The sequence below is a fragment of the Planococcus citri genome, chromosome 4, assembly GCF_950023065.1.
Source record: "Planococcus citri chromosome 4, ihPlaCitr1.1, whole genome shotgun sequence".
Classification (NCBI taxonomy): domain Eukaryota; kingdom Metazoa; phylum Arthropoda; class Insecta; order Hemiptera; family Pseudococcidae; genus Planococcus; species Planococcus citri.
The window spans coordinates 9,822,082-9,840,238 of NC_088680.1; the positions used below are offsets into that span (position 1 = coordinate 9,822,082).

Genomic DNA, 18,157 nt, shown 5'->3' on the forward strand with positions numbered 1-18,157 from the left:
GAAGTTTGTGTCCAAGGGGGTTTCTTGAGACGGTGATTTCATTGGACCAACCTATTTAGAGTTGTTTCATTCAAATTGGCCATATTGTTATAAGTATTTTCCATTGAGTTTTGTTCTCTGCTTTTTTCAGATTTTTATTTTCTAATCAGATCTTCAAAATTTTGAAATTCATGTTCTATTTTCTTATAGGTGAGTATACCTATGGATATATTATTTGTTTCATACTTTCCAGAACTGAAAATTTAAAAATCAAAACCTATCAAAAAAACATTGTATCAAAATTTTAAATTTGGCATAAGAGCTTCCAAACATATGTAGGTACTATACAAAATTTGTTTCCTCTTTTTAAAAAAAAATCTTGTAAATTGGGTATGAAATTTATAATTTTGAAAATCCGATTCAAACGATTTGAAAATTTGTATCATGCGAAGTTCCACTGAAAATACAGATAGTAACGACAACAGCGAAATGAACTTTAAATAATTACGGGTACCTAAGTTGATAAAATGTTATTAAAATGATGCAAGTACGGTCGTTATCAGTATAATTTTGATAACCAATCTCATCCTCTCAACCTATATTCGACATTTTCACCGGAATCATTGGTGACAATTGGTTTATATATTAGCCTTTATTGCAAGAACCACTCTAATTACTTCCCAGGATTTCACATGAACTGTACTGAAAAAATTAGGTTTTCCGGTTTTTGAAGAAAATGTATAAAACTGACCAGGTATTTTTTTTCATCAGAAATAGAGATAGGTTAGGGAAGAAGGTCCATTTTTTACGTCAAAAAGCCATTCAACAGGTAAACACGTTTTTTTAATCGAAAAAAAGAAGAAAGCAAAATGTAAATATATTTTCAAAACATGTGATCCAAATTTTTTCATCGGAATGTATCGCATTTATTCAGTGATCAATGTAAAGATATTTTTGAAACACGCAATGAAACCAGGCAATCATGTTGGCTCTATGCAAATAAATGTGAAAAAGCATACACTGCTTACGCAAAATTTTAAAAACTGATTTTCCATATGAGAAGTCTTGAAAATACCAACTTTTCCACTGAAAAATATCGATAGGAATTCGATCTACGTAATGGAAATAAAAATTCAATATCACAATGAGTAAATTTTTTATTGTACATAACTTTTTCGACCAACAACTTTAAGAATTATTTTGGTGTACCTAATAATAAGTGGTCACCTTTCAAAGCTTCTTGACCAGTTTCGCCGCACTCTCTGTCAATACTACATACTTGACTCGTATGAATCAGATTCCTCCAAAATCTATACAAACCAATAAAATTTTTGATTACTATAGATGCAAATTTTGAAAACCTACAAAGGAGGACGATTATGTTGTTGAATGTTGTAGTTATAATGTAGATATTATTACATCATTATCGCCGCTATTCTGCAATATCTCCTCCAAATTTTCTACAATCATTGAAAATGATGGCCTATCTGTAGGTAAGTAATTCCAACAATGTCGCATAATGCTGTACCTGCAGTCAAATAATTGAATAGGTAAAGTAGGTAGTCGTATATTAATGCTCGAATGCTCCTTACAGGAAAATGCAACTTTCAAGAAATTATTGGTCAGTAATGGCTCCATTCGTAAAACGAACCCAGCTATTTGGTGCCTACTTCAAATTTGAAGAGAATGTTTGTAACTTACATTTCCATAGAGCAATCCGGAGGCTTCTCCATGCGATACCCAGAATGTATATCTCGTAACAGTTTCTTCATGTCTGTGAATGTGGGATAAGGTGAGCCACCCAAAGTCATAATCTCCCATAATAATATGCCATAAGACCACCTGAAAAAAAAATGAATAGGTAAATACCAAATCAAGTTTAAGTATAGCATTTCATGAGCTAATGTGCATTTTTAAATTTTTGATGAATTTTCAAAAGGAAACTAAATATTACCAAATTGACCTGGAAATCTGAAATTTGGTGCTTAGCGTACCCTGTTTTGGCAATTTTATAGGCTAAAATTTTGTGAAAACTTCAACACTCAAAAATCTGCTGAAAACTCTTAAACAGCTGCAAATGATTTGATTCGAAGTCGTTCGCAATCGATTTGGAACATCCGAAATAGAAGTGGCAAATTTCAGTTAATTCCTGGTAGAATTTTTATTTTCCCATTTTTGGCCGAAAGATTTTTAAAATGTATATTCTTTCAATTTGGTTATGGCCGCTTCAAAAGTTCTTCGATTGGGGTAAGTATGTAATCATTGCAAGATGACCTTATCACACCACCATTGGTTTATTGTTTTTACAGAAGAGATAACAACATGCCATTGTACTTACACATCAGATTGAACTGTATATAGCCTACGAAGCAATGCCTCTGGTGCCATCCATTTTACTGGTAGTCTGCCACCTGATTTTTTTCTGTAGTAGTCCTTATTTTTAATATCTCTGGCTAAACCAAAGTCAGCGATTTTCAAAATCTGGTTATCCGATACTAAAATATTTCTCGCAGCAAGATCTCGATGCACACACTGAAAATGATTATAGAATATAGATGGTATAAATGTAAGTAATAATATTGGTGTGTAGGTAATTGGGTTTTACATACAATCGTGGAGAATCACTTTTCTTACCTTCTTACATTTTATAGGTACGTACCTAACTACATTTTCGTTATTCTTTAAAAAAGTTAATTTATTACTCTACTCATTATATAAGTAATACCTACTTTCATAGAAGACAAGTATTCCATCCCTTGAGCAACTTGCAGACCAAATGTAACCAAAGTCCTTTGAGATAGCTCGCTTGGTACTGTTTCAAAATTTTCAGAAGCAACATGCTTGTGAAGAAAGCTCAGTAGGTTTCCATGAACTGCATATTCTGTGATGATCAGTAGAGGGCCATTTTGAGTGCAGCATCCGAGCAAACGTAAAACATTGGGGTGCATTCCAATTAGTTTCATGATTTCCAATTCTGATACTAAATTAATCATATCTGCATCGGAATGTTTTACTAAAAAAGTGAATATCGACGATTAGAATACAAAATAATTAAAGCGGCAATAGCAAATGCAAATAGGTAGATAGGTATGAAATTCTGATACCTTTCAACATTTTAACAGCCACAGTCGTGGTAATATTATCATCTATGATGCCCGAAGCTTCGCTTTCAACAACTCTTCCGAATTCTCCTTCACCTAGAAATCTTCCTAAAACCAATTTTTCTCGTGGAAATTCCCATTCGGTATCTAGTGGTAGATAAAATTCCATCTCTGGCGAAGTTTCCACATTCGTTTCACTAACAGGCGTATACTCGATCGTAATATTTGGCAATTTCTGAAAATAATTTCAAAATTGTGAAAAATAATTCTAATAATTGTTAAAGGCTTTAATTTGTAAACTTGTCATGCAGTACATTACCAATATGTTGGCTAAATTTCCATCCACGTCGATTTTTTTCTCCACTACTATCTGCTTTATACATTGTCTCATCTCTATGGCATCCATGCCCATCCTATTGATTTGTTTCTGCATTTCTCTCGACATTTTAGAGCTTTTAAATGACTTTTTTCGATATGCGAACAGTAATTTTATTAGTGCGATGAAGATTATAATAAGAATGAAAGCACCGAAGCAAAGACCATAGATTATCCATTCAGACCAAAGTTTTTCAGTACTAACAATGGGAACCGCATTAAAATAGGGTACAACCTGCTCCGCATTGTTTCCAATTTGCACAGTAAGATTTCCATAAGCAGCTGAAAAATCTAGTTCGGCGGTGTTTTTAGAATAATTGTACCTCAGTGTAGATTTTTGTAGCCAACAAATCAGGGCACTTCGAGATAATTTTAATACTTTGCAATTTTCATCTCCTAATCGCACAATGAAATCATCTATTCGGCAAGCATTATCGATATTTCGTCCTTCAATTACAAAACGAAAATTTTCATCAAGTTCAGTGACGGAATAATGCTCAAAAACTGGGTTTGGGTACAAATAGTACTTGGACGCCTTGATTAGTAAAGGGTTTCCAGCATTTGACCTTTTGAGTGATACCATAAGCGTGTAGTTGAATACTTGAGGATTTTCCGCATCTATCGAATAACTGTCAATTTCTGGCATATGAGGTGATAAACAGTTGAACATAGTTGAATTTTCTACTTTACATTTTGTACTATTGTAAGTTTTACTGTTGTTATTCACTTGAAAAAACAATTTTCCAATTGATGCGTTGTTCAACCCTAGATTATTGTGTATAAAAATTTCAAGTCCTCCTGCAGGAATGCCTTTCAGTGTAAGATTGTGACCTTTGTCATCAAGATCAGTGCCAATATACGAGTAAACGTAGTTAAATATGCGAAACTGTTCGTCAAATTTTATAGCTATTTTACTTTTTAGAACAGGAGATGGACCTGTAATACAATTTATTTCATTTTGTTCATGATGAAATACTAAACATGACACATTTCCAATGTAAACATCTACAGAACTTTTAGCGTTAAAGTTTTCACCATAAATGATCAGTTTGTTACCTCCATACATAGAGCCTTCTGCTGGAAAAAGTCTCCTAATTTTTGGATCAAAAATAACAAAATAATGTTCGGATTTAATATTAATGCGATTCACTCGTATTTCGATTTGACCTTCGTATTCTTCACGTTCTGCTAAAATTACGCTATTGGTATTAATGGTGCAAACGATTTCTGTCGAATGCAGAGGTCGACAGGCGGTACAAGGTATTCCAGCAACTGCAATACTATGTTTGGTATTGTTGCTTGGACAAATCAAGTTATCACCTATAATGGTAATATCAACGATGTCTCCAAAGAGCCCAAGTGTGGGCTTGAATGAAGATATTGATGGAAGAAGAAATGGATTAATCTTAACCTTGGTCAGCTTTCGCTCAGTCATAATGTACAAATGATTCGTTTTCGTGTTGAAATGTAAATCTGAGTTTATTGCAAACCCTTCATCAATGGTCATATCCTTGCATTGGTATGCATCGAATTTGTTCTCCACCACTATTTGCTTCAAGTGCCCAGTATTTGTTCCCACAAATACAGCAGTAAAGTTGTTTGGATATGATTGTGCACTTACAGCTGTCACAAGCGTATCGAATGTAATGGAAGCATTTGTCTTTACTGGAGAGTTACATTCGAGAGGCATATTTATGTATGTTTTGCCAAAGTCTGAACCAGTGGACGTGTCATGCTCCACCAATTTTTGATCTGGTGAGCTTGATAATTCCAGTTCCCGGTACCCCGTTCTATTGGAGCAACGTTGTATATTTTCAGTGAACTTCTCGTCTATTTCTTTCAGCGAATATATGCACATTGCACTTCTATTACTTGGTTTGCTCGATTCATAACCCACAATTTCCTTTTCGCTTTGAGCAAAGATGCCAAACAAGACATCGTCTTCTGGAGTAATACCTAGTGAATCTGCCAATTCAGAACCTGGTTTTCCAACGAATGCAGCTTGGGCTAAGTTATATTTTCTTTCTTTATCATCAAAGCATTCAATCGGAATCTCAGCGTATGAAGAGGACAATGACATTGTTTCATGCACCCTAATTAATTTTGATATGTACAACGAGGGCTGTGTAGAATTCATTTGAGTGGTCAAAAAATAAATAAAATAATCCGAACTGAAACCGTGAATGTAGTTAATAATATAATTTCCTCGATAGGCATCTTCAAGTGTGATATTTTCGTGGATAGTAAAATTTGAATATCTGTCTAGAAATCTTCTAGAAATAGGTGGAATCTTAGATTGACCCGTCATAACGGTGACTCCAACGTACAAAAAGTTTGAAACAATCAATGCAACAGTTGAAGCATTCTCATCTCGAGGTACTATCGGATTAATCACAGTTTTGATTTCTCTTAAAGGATTTTCAATCTGGTATATTTTGCAGAAACCATCACAAGTGCTCCAGCACGATCCTAATTGAGATTGATAATAATCCAGAACAAGAATTTTATTGTAATTAGCAATTGATTTTTTCACCCCATTTGATACATCTTTGAAGTCATCGCATTTCAGAGAAGAGTTATCCTGCCTCCAACTAGCAACCAGTTCTAAATCTGAGCTTAACTGGTAGAGGAGATCTACTGCTCCAATAAATACAAATTCTCGATCTTTATCCACCACCAAATGATTGAACTTTGTAGGTTCAAGTTTGTCCAAAAATATTTTTGTGTCTTTATCGTCCTCAATTTGCGAATATGCCACATTTTCTTGCAGTAAACACAATATGAGAACAAACCAACTCCAACTGGCAGAAAATGCATTACAAAAATGGTTCATGCGAGGAAAGGTCTGTGAATTTGCCATGGATATGATTCCAATACCAAATCTAAAACCTCAGCCACTTCATCTTGGAAAATCTGAAATGAATAAATATGGGTAACAGTAGGTACCTAACTGAGTCCAGTGAAATGCGTGTAATTATGCAAGGTACTTAGTTAAGTACCGGGTAGTAGATAGGTACTAATTAAGGGTAAAGAATAAAAAACACATATGCAAGGTTGCATGAGAGAATCGACTTTTTGCTCAACTAATAGGATGGGCAGTCAGGTTCCTAACACTTGGGTCTACAATAGAGGTGTCCCAGGTCACCCAGGTAACATTTACTAAGCTTTTTCCGGTTCAAAATTTTTTGCATGACTCCAGCGTTAAAAAGAAAAATCCAGGATTTTAGCTGACCTGTCAATCAAATTGGTCGCCATTTTGTTAATAAAGCCAACATTTTTTTGGTGGATAATTTGCTTTTAAATATTTTTTAAGATGTTCACTTTAAGAAAAAGTGCATTCAATTTGGCCCGGGGAAGGGGTGTTGATTACCTACGCCTAATATCATAAGCCGGACTGTAAATAAAGCCATAAAATCACTATAAAAATCCAAATATGTATCAACTGAAAAATTATGTTTGTGACATTTTGTGCTTCCTTATTGTAGGCACTTCATTACCTTGATTAGGTACTAAGCAGTAGTATAATTGCACATTATTAGTACCTATCAACAATTAAATTTGCAAACAACTTACCTCAATAAAAAAGCAAAACACTGATTGAAAAAACAAATAACGAAATTAAACATTAAGAACGCAGGTATCTACATAGTTGAAACATAACGCTCAAAAAGTATGATCATTTTTTAATTCATATCACTATCATATGCGATGTTGCAGTGAAAATATAGGACAATTGTGAATAATTATTTTGTAGGTAATTCGATAAAATGTGATTTCGATAATAATCATACCTACGTTGGCAACGTTATTACTTAATATGGTAATGTTCATGCTTCAGTTTGTATGCAACTACACACTTATTACATTATCTAAAAAAAAATCAATGATGATATTATGTGTAGGTTATCTACTGACGTTAATTGGTATGAGGACCAGAATTATTTTGAGTAATTTCCGCAGAATTTCATATGTAGTGCAACGATTTCGATACGTAATGCAAATGATAAAATGAAAAAAAAGTAGGAATTCCAACCTGTGATATTTATCAGATAGGTTAAAATTCTGGTTAATTTACTCCTCACTTGGACACTGAAATTCCTCTTATGAGCCCGTATAAACAAGATTGATGCTTCATCACTATTAAGGAAAAAACCACTTTCTAAAAATAACACTAAATCGAGTTTTAAGAATGACCTAACACATACGTAAAATCGCTGAAAATTACCTATCAAAGTGAATAAATTCAAGTACATACGTAGTTATGCATTTTCGATAGCAAATTGAAGATTGTTGTCTAAGCTAGGTAGGAGGCTTTTTGAGACGACGAATATAATTTTAAAAACTTAGAAAAAGAATTCAAGTCATAAGAGTTGTTTTATTCAAATAAGTCATTTTTATACCTACCTATATCTAGGTATTTTCCATTGAATTTTTTTCTTTATTTTTTCAGATTTTTAAATTGGTATGTAGCTGAAATAGAATAAATTTCCTAATCAGTTTTACAAAATTTCAAAAATCATTTTTCGACACCTACCAAATTTTTCAATTTTGAAATTCATGTATTATTTTCTTGCATTATAGCTGATTTATTTCGACTTTCCATTAGGTACTAGAAATTTAAAAATCAACACCTACCAAAAAAAGATTTTTTCAAAATAATCTTGTAAATTGTGTTCAAAATTTAAACGACATATTCACCGGAATCATTGGTGATCGAAAATAGGTTTACTCGTATCACAACACTTTTCCCAAGATTTCACTGGAAAAAATCAGATTTCTGAAGAAATTAAAAAAAACTATTCAGTAGGAAAATGAAAATTTTTTTAATCGAAAAAATCCAGTATCACAACAGGTAGGTAAATATTTATTGTGAATTTTTCCGCCAACAACTTTAAGAATAATAATTACTGTGGTGTAATAGATAATAAGCGGTCACCTTCCAATGCTTCATTATCAGTTTCAATGGACTCACTGTCAATACTACTTGACTCATATGAATCAGGTTCCTCCAAAACCTATACAAATCAACAAAATTTTTGATTACTAGTGGTACAAATTCTGAAAACCTACAGACAGGACAATTATTATGTTGTACAAATGTAGATACATATATTACTTCATCATCATCATCATCATCATCATCATCATCGGCGCTACTCTGCAGCAATATTTCCTCCAAATTTTCAACAATGACTGAAAATGATGGTCTATCTTTAGGTAAGTAATTCCAACACTGACGCATAATACGGTACCTGCAGTTACATAATTGAATAAGTAAAGTAGATAGGTAGTCGTATATTGATGATTGAATGCTCCCTACAGAAAAATTCAACTTTCAAGAAATTATTGGTAAGTATAAGTATTTAAGGCTTCATTCGTGAAAAGGATCCAGTTATTTATTTGGTGCCTACAGCCTACTTCTAACTTGAAGAGAATGTTTGTAACCTACATCTCCATAGAGCAATTCGGAGGCTTCTCCATGCGATACCCAGAATGTAAATCTTGTAACAATTTCTTCATGTCGGTGAATGTGGGATACGGTGAGCCACCCAAAGTCATGATCTCCCTCATAGAAAATCACTACTAGTGACTTCAAAAAATTACCAGCGTTTCTGAAAAAGTTACTAGTGATACCGAAAACGTTACTAGCGCTTGTACTGACGCTACTAGCGACCAACTTGACACTACTAGTGACCAACTCGTCACTACTAGTGACCAACTCGTCACTACTAGCGACCAACTTGTCACTACTAGCGACCAGCTCAACACTACTAGCGACCAGCTCGACGCTACTAGCGACTGACTTGACGCTACTAGCGATCAGCTCAACGCTACTAGCGATCAGTTTGGCGATACTAGCGACTGTCTCAACGTTACTAGTGAATGATTTAACGCTACTAATGACCGAGCCGACACTAGTAACTAGTGAAAATTGAAGAATTACCAAAAACCATAATTTTGAAAATTTTCCGCTTGGGCCAGATCATTTTCCTTTTTCTTTCTCCGACCAAAATTAGATAGTAGCAAAATTGACTTCTCACATCACAAAATAATACGATATTTTTAGGATTTTTTCAAAAAAAGATCCTCCGCTGCATTTCAGTCAAACTACCAGAAATCCTCAATCTAAAACTCCCTTTTTTTCGCCGAATATCTGGAAATAATCATTTAACATTTCAATTTTTTGCCAAATTAGTTATTTGTGAAAATATAGAAATTATATCCTGAAAAAAATGAAGAATTGTCAATTGTCAAGAACTTTTGTTGTGGCTTGCTCAGTTGCTCTGGCCCCATTTATATTTTCAATATTCGGAGGGGGAGGGGAGGGGAGAGGAACGGAAAAAAATTCATGAATTTTGCGAATAAAGCCTAAATTCCAGTCGAAAATTTTCAAAAAATCGAGGTACCAGCCCCCTCGGGGGGTGAGAGGAGGGGAGAGGAACGGAAAAAAGTCCATTTTTGCGAATAAAGCCGAAATTGCAGTCGAAAAATGAAAAAAAAATTTCGAGGTACCAGCCCCCTCGGAGGGGGGAACGAGGGTAAGGGGACGAGGAAGGGTCCATTTTCGCAAAGAAATATCGAATACGAGTGTATGATATCCATTTAATTTTTATCTAGAAAAATCAACACACCAAAAACTCAGTTTTAATTTTGTAAAAAATCATTCAACTTGAAATTTTTTTAAAGTCCAGAGTGCTAAAAAGTGCATATAAATGTTTCAAACACCTCACCTTCCAACTTCCCCAGTGGCCTAGTTGGTTAGGCAGGTGACTAGAGAGTGAGAGGTTGCAGGTTCGAACCCCACCTCAGGCATGAACTTTTTTTTAATTTTCAAAATTTTTTTGGGGAGAATATCGTTGTTCTAGGAGGGTCTACGAGTAAATAGCTGCCATTAACATGTTTTTGCCATGATTTTCTGTGCAAAATGCGCAAATTTGCGCGTGTCACTACTATTGACAAACGTTACTAGTCATTAGTAACGTCTGTCAGTAGTAGTGACGCTACTTGCCGAAAAAGTTACTAGTGTTTTTTTTTAGTAATGACGCTAGTAGTGATTTTCTATGAGGGCTCCCATAGTAATATGCCGTAAGACCACCTGAAAAAAGTGAACAAATGCCTCATTAGGTTGATACTGCATTTCATGAGCTAAAGTACACTTTTTCATTTTTAATGAATATTCCTAACAACCAAGTTTGACCCTCGTCCTCCCAAAAAAAATATTCCACCAAATCGATCTAGAAATCTGAAATTTGATAACAATCAAAAATTTGCTGAAGACTCCAGAACTGCTCCAAATGATTTAATTCGAAGCCATTCGAAATCCATTTGGAATCTCCGAAATAGAAATTACCAGCAGATTTCAATTCCTGGTAAAATTTTGATTTCCTCATTTTTGGCCCAAAGTTTTTTAAAAAGTTACTCAAAAGTCGAAAATTGCGTCTGAGCTCTTAAAATTTCGACCGGTGATGTGTTTATGTATGCTCTATGAATTTGGTGTTGTCCGCTTCAAAAGTCCTTCGATTGGGATAGGTACCTATTTCTTTGCAAGATGACCTTGTCACACCACCATTGGATTATTGTCTTTACAGAAGGAATAACATCACATATTACTTACACGTCGGATTGAACTGTATATAGCTTATGAAGCAATGCCTCTGGTGCCATCCATTTTACTGGTAGTCTGCCACCTGACTTTTTTCTGTAGTAGTCTTTGTTTTTAATATCTCTGGCTAAACCAAAATCAGCTATTTTCAAAATCTGGTTATCCGATACTAAAATATTTCTCGCAGCAAGATCTCGATGCACACACTGAAAATTATTATATGCAGGTGGTATAGGTAAATGTAAATATTCGCGTGTGTATAGGCTTTTAGTTTTACCCATAGCCTAAGTGGTGTTTGTGAGGAGGAAATTAATGTTCACAAAAATGCCTTGTAAAAATTGTAGTGGGAGAAAATTACAGCTTTATCTCCCACTTTAGTGGGAGAAAATGATTTTCTCCCGTCACTTAAGCTGGGAGAAGCCTAAATTTTGAATTTTTCTATCACCTATATACTGGGAGAAATTTATTTCGTCGCAATTCTGTCTTCTTACGTGGGAGAAAATTATTCTATCTCTGTATAGGGTAGATTTTCTCCGGTCTTTTAGGCGAATGAATATTTTGCTGTCCCCTTAGCGACGAATATTCGACCATTTTAATGGCCATTTATTATGTCAGTGACCAAATGCGACATTTTTCCCAACCTATTTAGTGGTGGTGGCGCCTACAACCAATTACAGTCGCGAGATTATCGAATATCGACGATTATACACAATCATAACTTTGTATTTCCGGTGGTGGTGCCAAATTTACCTCTACTTCCGATATACTCGTATTAACCAATAACAATCAAGTTTTTTACAATTTTCGCCATATATACGCGATTATGACGTAATATGAGCGCCGGTCGCCTACATTAGCGCCGCTAGATGCGATATACTCGTGCACCACTTACCCCACCCAGCTACTGCACGATTATTGGTTACCGTAGGTTATAAATATTCCAATCCGAGAAGAAAGACCTCAGTGTTTGAATAAATTCCCTTGTTTTTATTCATCACTCCTAACCACTTCAAAGCGCCATACCTTGGTTAGTCTTCAATGAGTTGTTCTTCAAGAATTTGTAATAATCTACGTTACAAGTTGTTAGTTGGTAAGTACTACAACTTCCGATGTCGTCATCATTATCTCCTTGGAGTGATCTGCAGCTCAATCCAAGAGATAAAATTAGATCCAGTATAGTTCGTGTTCAAGTTAAGTAGGCAATTTGGTCATACGAAACCTACGATACTAAATGGATCAGACATCCACGACTTGGGCATTTTCGTCGCCATAGACAATTCTTGTCCTTAGCACTGTTTCCATTGAGGATAAGTTATCGATTCTCGTCTGTCTCAGATCGGTTTCTGATATAGACACTGTACCTGTGCCCTCTGGGTAAGACATCCAACTGCAGGCAACGGGGAAAAGGGATGGTAGTAAAATCTTGTGTCATGCCAATTTCTACCGCTGGGTGATTTTGGCTGCACTATACGTCAGTTTGCAGGCAATGGGGAAAAGGGAGGGTTGTGTAGTCTGGAAGGAACTCCTGGCTGCGCGCGCAGTCAGGAGTACCTCGCGGACTACACAACCCTCCCTTTTCCCTGTTGCCTGCAAAATTGAAGTACAGCGCAGCCAAAAGCACCCAGCGGGATAAATTGGCATGACACACGTAATTCAGCCAATATGGCCGCTAGTTGGATGTCTTCCCGCAGGTCTAGTGTCTATAGTTTCTGACAATTTAGTACAGAGGTAGGCACTTTAGGGCTTTTATTTTCCTTTTTTCCCTAAATTTCCTTTATTCTGATAAGTTATTTTGATAAGTTTATTCTGATAAGTTTTATTCTGATAAGTTCTCCGTTTCCCAATAAAAATCCCTTTATTTTGATGAGTTCTCCCTTTCCCAATCAAAATCCCTTTATTCTGATAAGTTATTCTGATAAGTACACAAATCAAAAAGGACAATTTTGTATCAAAATGTCCACAATTTTCTCTTGGAATTATAATATATGTGACCCGCTCTGACAAAACCGACCATTTCGACAAAATTTCAAAAAATGTTTTTTTCTCAAAAATCTGATCTTTCAACCCTTAAAACTCATTTTAAACATCATTATTTTGGACACTTTTTTTTGTCGAAACGGTCGGTTTTGTCAAAGCGGGTCACATATAAGTTATTCTACGAGTTCTTTTCTTATTTATTCACGATTGTCAAATTGTCGAATTATTATTCTTGGTAAATCATTCCATCTACGACAAAAGTAAGTATTTCCACGGTATGAGTAAATATGGTATTTTGGCGTTTAAGACTGAAAACGGATTCGTACATTACACAAAGCATTGTTCGTGCTCCACGAAAATATAAATAAATTTAAATATTCCGGTGGGATGAGCTATCATCCGAATCGCGAGAGATATTAATTATATGCACACGACTACATCCATTAGAACCAGGAGAGTGCATAATAGGATATCCAGTACACAAAAGTGGATATGAGGTTATTAGTTACAATTAAGTTGTGTATCGTCGACTCTCATATCTTCAAAGAAATCAGAAATTTTCCTTCTGGAAAATTTCTGGGAAATTCCAAAAGTCAAAAACTTCAAAACCTCAAAAAGAAAACATTTTCTGAATTTTTTGTTTTATGGTAGTTTTTGGGTTTTTCCAGTTTTTTTCTCCCACCACAAAATAATCAATTTCCAAGTTTTTCATGTTGAAAGTCTGATAAGAAATCAGTTTTTTCTGAACCGAGGGAGTAAAACACTACCTAGGTACAGTCGACCCCGCTTATTATGGTCGCATTTGTCCGAGGCAAATTGATTTTATTAAGCGGGTGATTTTATAAAGCGAACTTTTGAAAAAACACAATTTTCACATAAAAAATTTACTACAACTTTACAATGTACATGCATACTAAAAAGATGGATTAAAATTACGATAGGTACTCCCAAATTCGCGATTTAGGTACATAACATATCTATTTTTCAAATTTTCAAATGTTTAGACCTTTTCCCTTTATCATCACTTGTGAGAAAGTTGTTAGAAATCAAAATTTGAAAATAAGAGAATAATAAGTGAAAAATTCCAAAATTTTTGATTTAAAGTATGAAAAAACAAGCCATTTTCTCAAAAATACCTCAATATTTTCACAAAATGATTCTGCTAAGCGGGGAGTTTTGATTACATTAAACGAGTGATTTTCTGTGTAATTAGGTACAAAAAATCGGGACCAAGCCATTTGATTGTATTAAACGGGTGATTTTATTAAGCGGATCCATAATAAGCGGGGCCGACTGTATATTATTTTATTTCGTTTTTGCAAATCGCTCAAGCGTCCTCATGTGTTTTCCTTTATACGATTAAATATGAAAAAATAATATAACTTGCTCAAGAGAAAAGGGACGGATACAAGTGTAAGTTGCTATCCTCCTTTTGCCAAAGTAAAAAAACTTTTAATCGTCGTGATACGCTTTTCTAACTTTTTTACATGTTACGTACCATATACTCGTATCTATGTACCTACATTTTCTTTAAGAAATTAATGCATTACTTTACTCATTAAGTAGGTATGTATAGGTACCTACTTTCTTAGAAGACAAGTATTCCATCCCTCGAGCAACTTGTAGACCAAATGTAACCAACGTCCTTTGAGATAGCTTGCTTGGTCTTGTTTCATAATATTCAGAAGCAAGATATTTGTGAAGAAAGCTTTGTAGGTTTCCATGAACTGCATATTCTGTGATGATCAGCAAAGGGCCATTTTGAGTGCAGCATCCCAGCAAACGTAAAATATTAGGATGGGTTCCAATTAGTTTCATGATTTCCATTTCTGATACTAAATCAATCATATCTGCATCGGAATGTTTTACTATGTACGAATAAAAAAGTGAATTTCAGAGGTTTGTATATTTGATCACTGATCAGGCCTGAATTGAACCTAAGTTGAACAAAATGTAAGGACGAAAGTGGGATTTTCTCAAAGGGGGGGGGGGGTCAACCCAAAGTTTGCAAATTGATATGAGAAAAAAATGCCGATTTTGACGAATAGAATGACGAATTTTCTGTTCTCTTTTTTGAATTTTCAATAGTTTCAAATGTGGGATTTTTCAGTCAGGAAAAGAGAAAGATATTAGCCCGAGTGAAACGAGGTTTACAGCTTTTGAGAGACCACTTTTTGAGATGCATACAAAAAAACTATACATATTTGTTGTAAGGAGTCTTATTTACTGGCTCCAACATTTTATTGAAAAAGAAAAGCAAACACATGTGAGCAAAGCAAGAACGACAGCTCGAGAAAATGCATGTTTTGATGTGAGAAGAGTGTTTCTTTTTTTGGTTTAAATATTTTTCATTTTAATAAGTATACCTACTTACCTATCTAATACCTAATTTGTTTTCAATCTTGAAGTTGGAAAAGAAACAAAAGAGCTCGAGAAAAGTGGGGCCACAAACTTTCAAAAATTGAAATTTCTGTGAGTAAAAAACTAGGTAGGTACTTATGGTTTTTTTTTCTTCTTCATAAGAAGTCTATTTTTCATCTTCAAAATTGAATTTTAGAATTTAAATAATAGGTAAGTGTACTTATACCTACTGGCTACTTAAGTTTTTAAGAATTGTAATTTTTGAAACCAAAGAAAAGGAAACAGGACCTCGGTCGCAATAAGGCGAGGACAAAAGCTCGAAAAAAATTGTAGGTACTCAAATTAAAAGATGAAAAGTGTATCTGTTGGTTTAAACGTGTTTGAAGTTCAATGATAAATATTTTATAGAAAGTCCAATTTGGAAAAAGAAAAACAACGAGGCCAGAGCGAAGCGAAGACAGAAGTTTTTGAACATTTACTTTGGTTCTAGAAATATGTAAATTATTATCAGTGTTGGGATTTCTATGTAATCAAAAAGTTGAAACATCAAGCTGAAGAATTTACGAAATAAATAAGTACATATGTATGGAATTCGGATACCTTTCAACATTTTAACAGCTACAGTTGTGATGTTATTCTCATCTGTGATGCCCGAAGCTTCACTTTGCACAACTCTTCCAAATTCTCCTTCACCTAGAAACCTTCCTAAAACCAATTTTTCCCGCGGAAATTCCCATTTGATATCTAATGGTAGAGAAAATTCCATCTCTGGTGAACTTTCTTCATTCGTTTCAGTAACAGGTGTGTACTCGATCGTAATACTTGGCAAGTTCTGAAAACAATTTCATAATATGTAAAAAGTAATTGTACTGATGGCTTTAATTTGCGAACTTTTAATGTAGTATGTACATACCAATATGCTTGCTAAACTTCCATCCACGTCGATTTTTTTCTCCACGATTATTTGCTTTATACATTGTCTCATCGCTATCGTATTCATGCCCATCCTGTTAATTTGTTGCTGCATTTCCCTCGACATTTTCAAGCTTTCGAAGGACTTTCTTCGATACGTGATCAGAAGTTTTATCAATATAAAGAAGATTACAAGTAAAATCAAACCACCGAAGCATAGACCATAGATGATCCAATTAGACTCTTTTTCAGTACTGGCAATGGGAACCACGTTAGAATAGGGTACAACTTGCTCTGAATTGTTCCCAATTTGCACAGGTAAATTTACATATTTTTCAGTAGAGGTGGCAGGGATAACCGCCTTAAAATATGGTACAACCTGCTCTGCATTGTTCCGAATTTTCACAGTAACATTTCCATAAATAGTTGAAAAATCTGGTTCGGCGGTATTTTTAAAATATATGTACTTCAGTGCAGATTTTTGTACCTGACAAGTCAGGTCAAATCGAGATAATATAAATATTTTGCAATTTTCACCCCCTACTCGCACAATGAAATCGTCTGGTTCACAAACATGATCGATATTACGTCCTTTAATAAGAAAACGAATGTTTTCATCAAGTATAGTGACGGAATAATGCTCAAAAACTGGGTTTGGGTACAATAAAAACTTGGACGACTTGATTAATAAAGGCTTTCCGGCATTTATACCGTTGAGTGATACCATAAGTGTGTAGTTTAATACTTGAGGATTTTCCGCATCTATCGAATGGCTGTCAGTTTCTGGCATGGGAGGGGATAAACAGGTAAACAAAGTTGAATTTTCTACTTCACATTTTGTACTATTGTAAGTTTGACTGTTGTTATTCACTTGAAAAAATAATTTTCCAATTGATGTTTTGTTCAACCTTAGATTATTGTGCATAGAAATTTTTAGTCCTCCGGCCAGAATGCCTTTCAGTGTAAGATTGCTATTGTTTTCATCAAGATCAGTGTCAAAATACTTGTAAATGTAGTTGAATGTGCGAAAATTTTCATCAAATTTTATAGCCATGATACCTTCCAGAACAGGTGATGGTCCAGTAACACATACAAGTTATTTCATTTTGATCGTGGTGAAGTACTGGACATGATACGTTTCCAATGTAAACATCTACAGAACTTTTTGCTTTAAAGTTTTTACCATTAATGATCAGCTTGTTACCTCCATAGAAAGAGCCTCTTGTTGGATTAATTCTCTCAATTTTTGGATCAAAAATAACAAAATTCTGTTCGGATTTAGTCTTAATGCCATGCACTCGAATTTTGATTGGACCTTCGTATTCTTTTGGACCTGCTAAATTTATACTAGGAGTATTAATGGTGCAGGAAATGTTTTTTGCCGAATGTGGAGATTGACTGGTGGTACAATTACAAGGTATTCCAGCAACTGAAATACTATGTCGGGTGTTGTTGCTTGAACAGACCAAATTATCACCTTGAATGGTAATATTGATGATATCTCCAAAGAGCCCAACTGTGGGTTGAAATGAGGATATTGATGGAAAAGGAACTGAAATCTTAATCTTGGTCAGCTTTCGCTCAGTCATAATGTACAAACGATGCGTTTTCGAGTCAAAATGTAAGTCTGATTTTATTGCAAATCCTTCATCAATAGCAACATCCTTGCATTCATATACATTGAATTTGTTTTCCACCACTATTTGCTTTAAATGGCCAGTATTTGTACCCACAAAGACAGCAGTAAAATTGTTTGGATATGATTGTGCACGTACAGCTGTCACAAGCGTATCAAATGTTATGGAGGCATGTGTCTTTACTGGGGAGTTACCTTCGAGAGGCATGTTTA

General features: G+C 34.7%; 1 protein-coding gene across 1 annotated transcript; it reads right to left on the reverse strand.

Moving 5' to 3' along the window:
• Window positions 1-1,144: 1,144 nt before the first annotated feature.
• LOC135843933 (fibroblast growth factor receptor homolog 1-like) lies at window positions 1,145-3,329 on the reverse strand. The gene is made up of 6 exons (XM_065361989.1): window positions 3,084-3,329; window positions 2,709-2,992; window positions 2,318-2,511; window positions 1,681-1,821; window positions 1,399-1,507; window positions 1,145-1,289 (listed from the first exon to the last, which is right to left on the reverse strand). Exons 1-6 carry the CDS (start codon window positions 3,247-3,249, stop codon window positions 1,251-1,253), a joined length of 933 nt encoding a protein of 310 aa, XP_065218061.1. The 5' UTR covers window positions 3,250-3,329; the 3' UTR covers window positions 1,145-1,250.
• Between the last annotated feature and the right edge of the window lie 14,828 nt (window positions 3,330-18,157).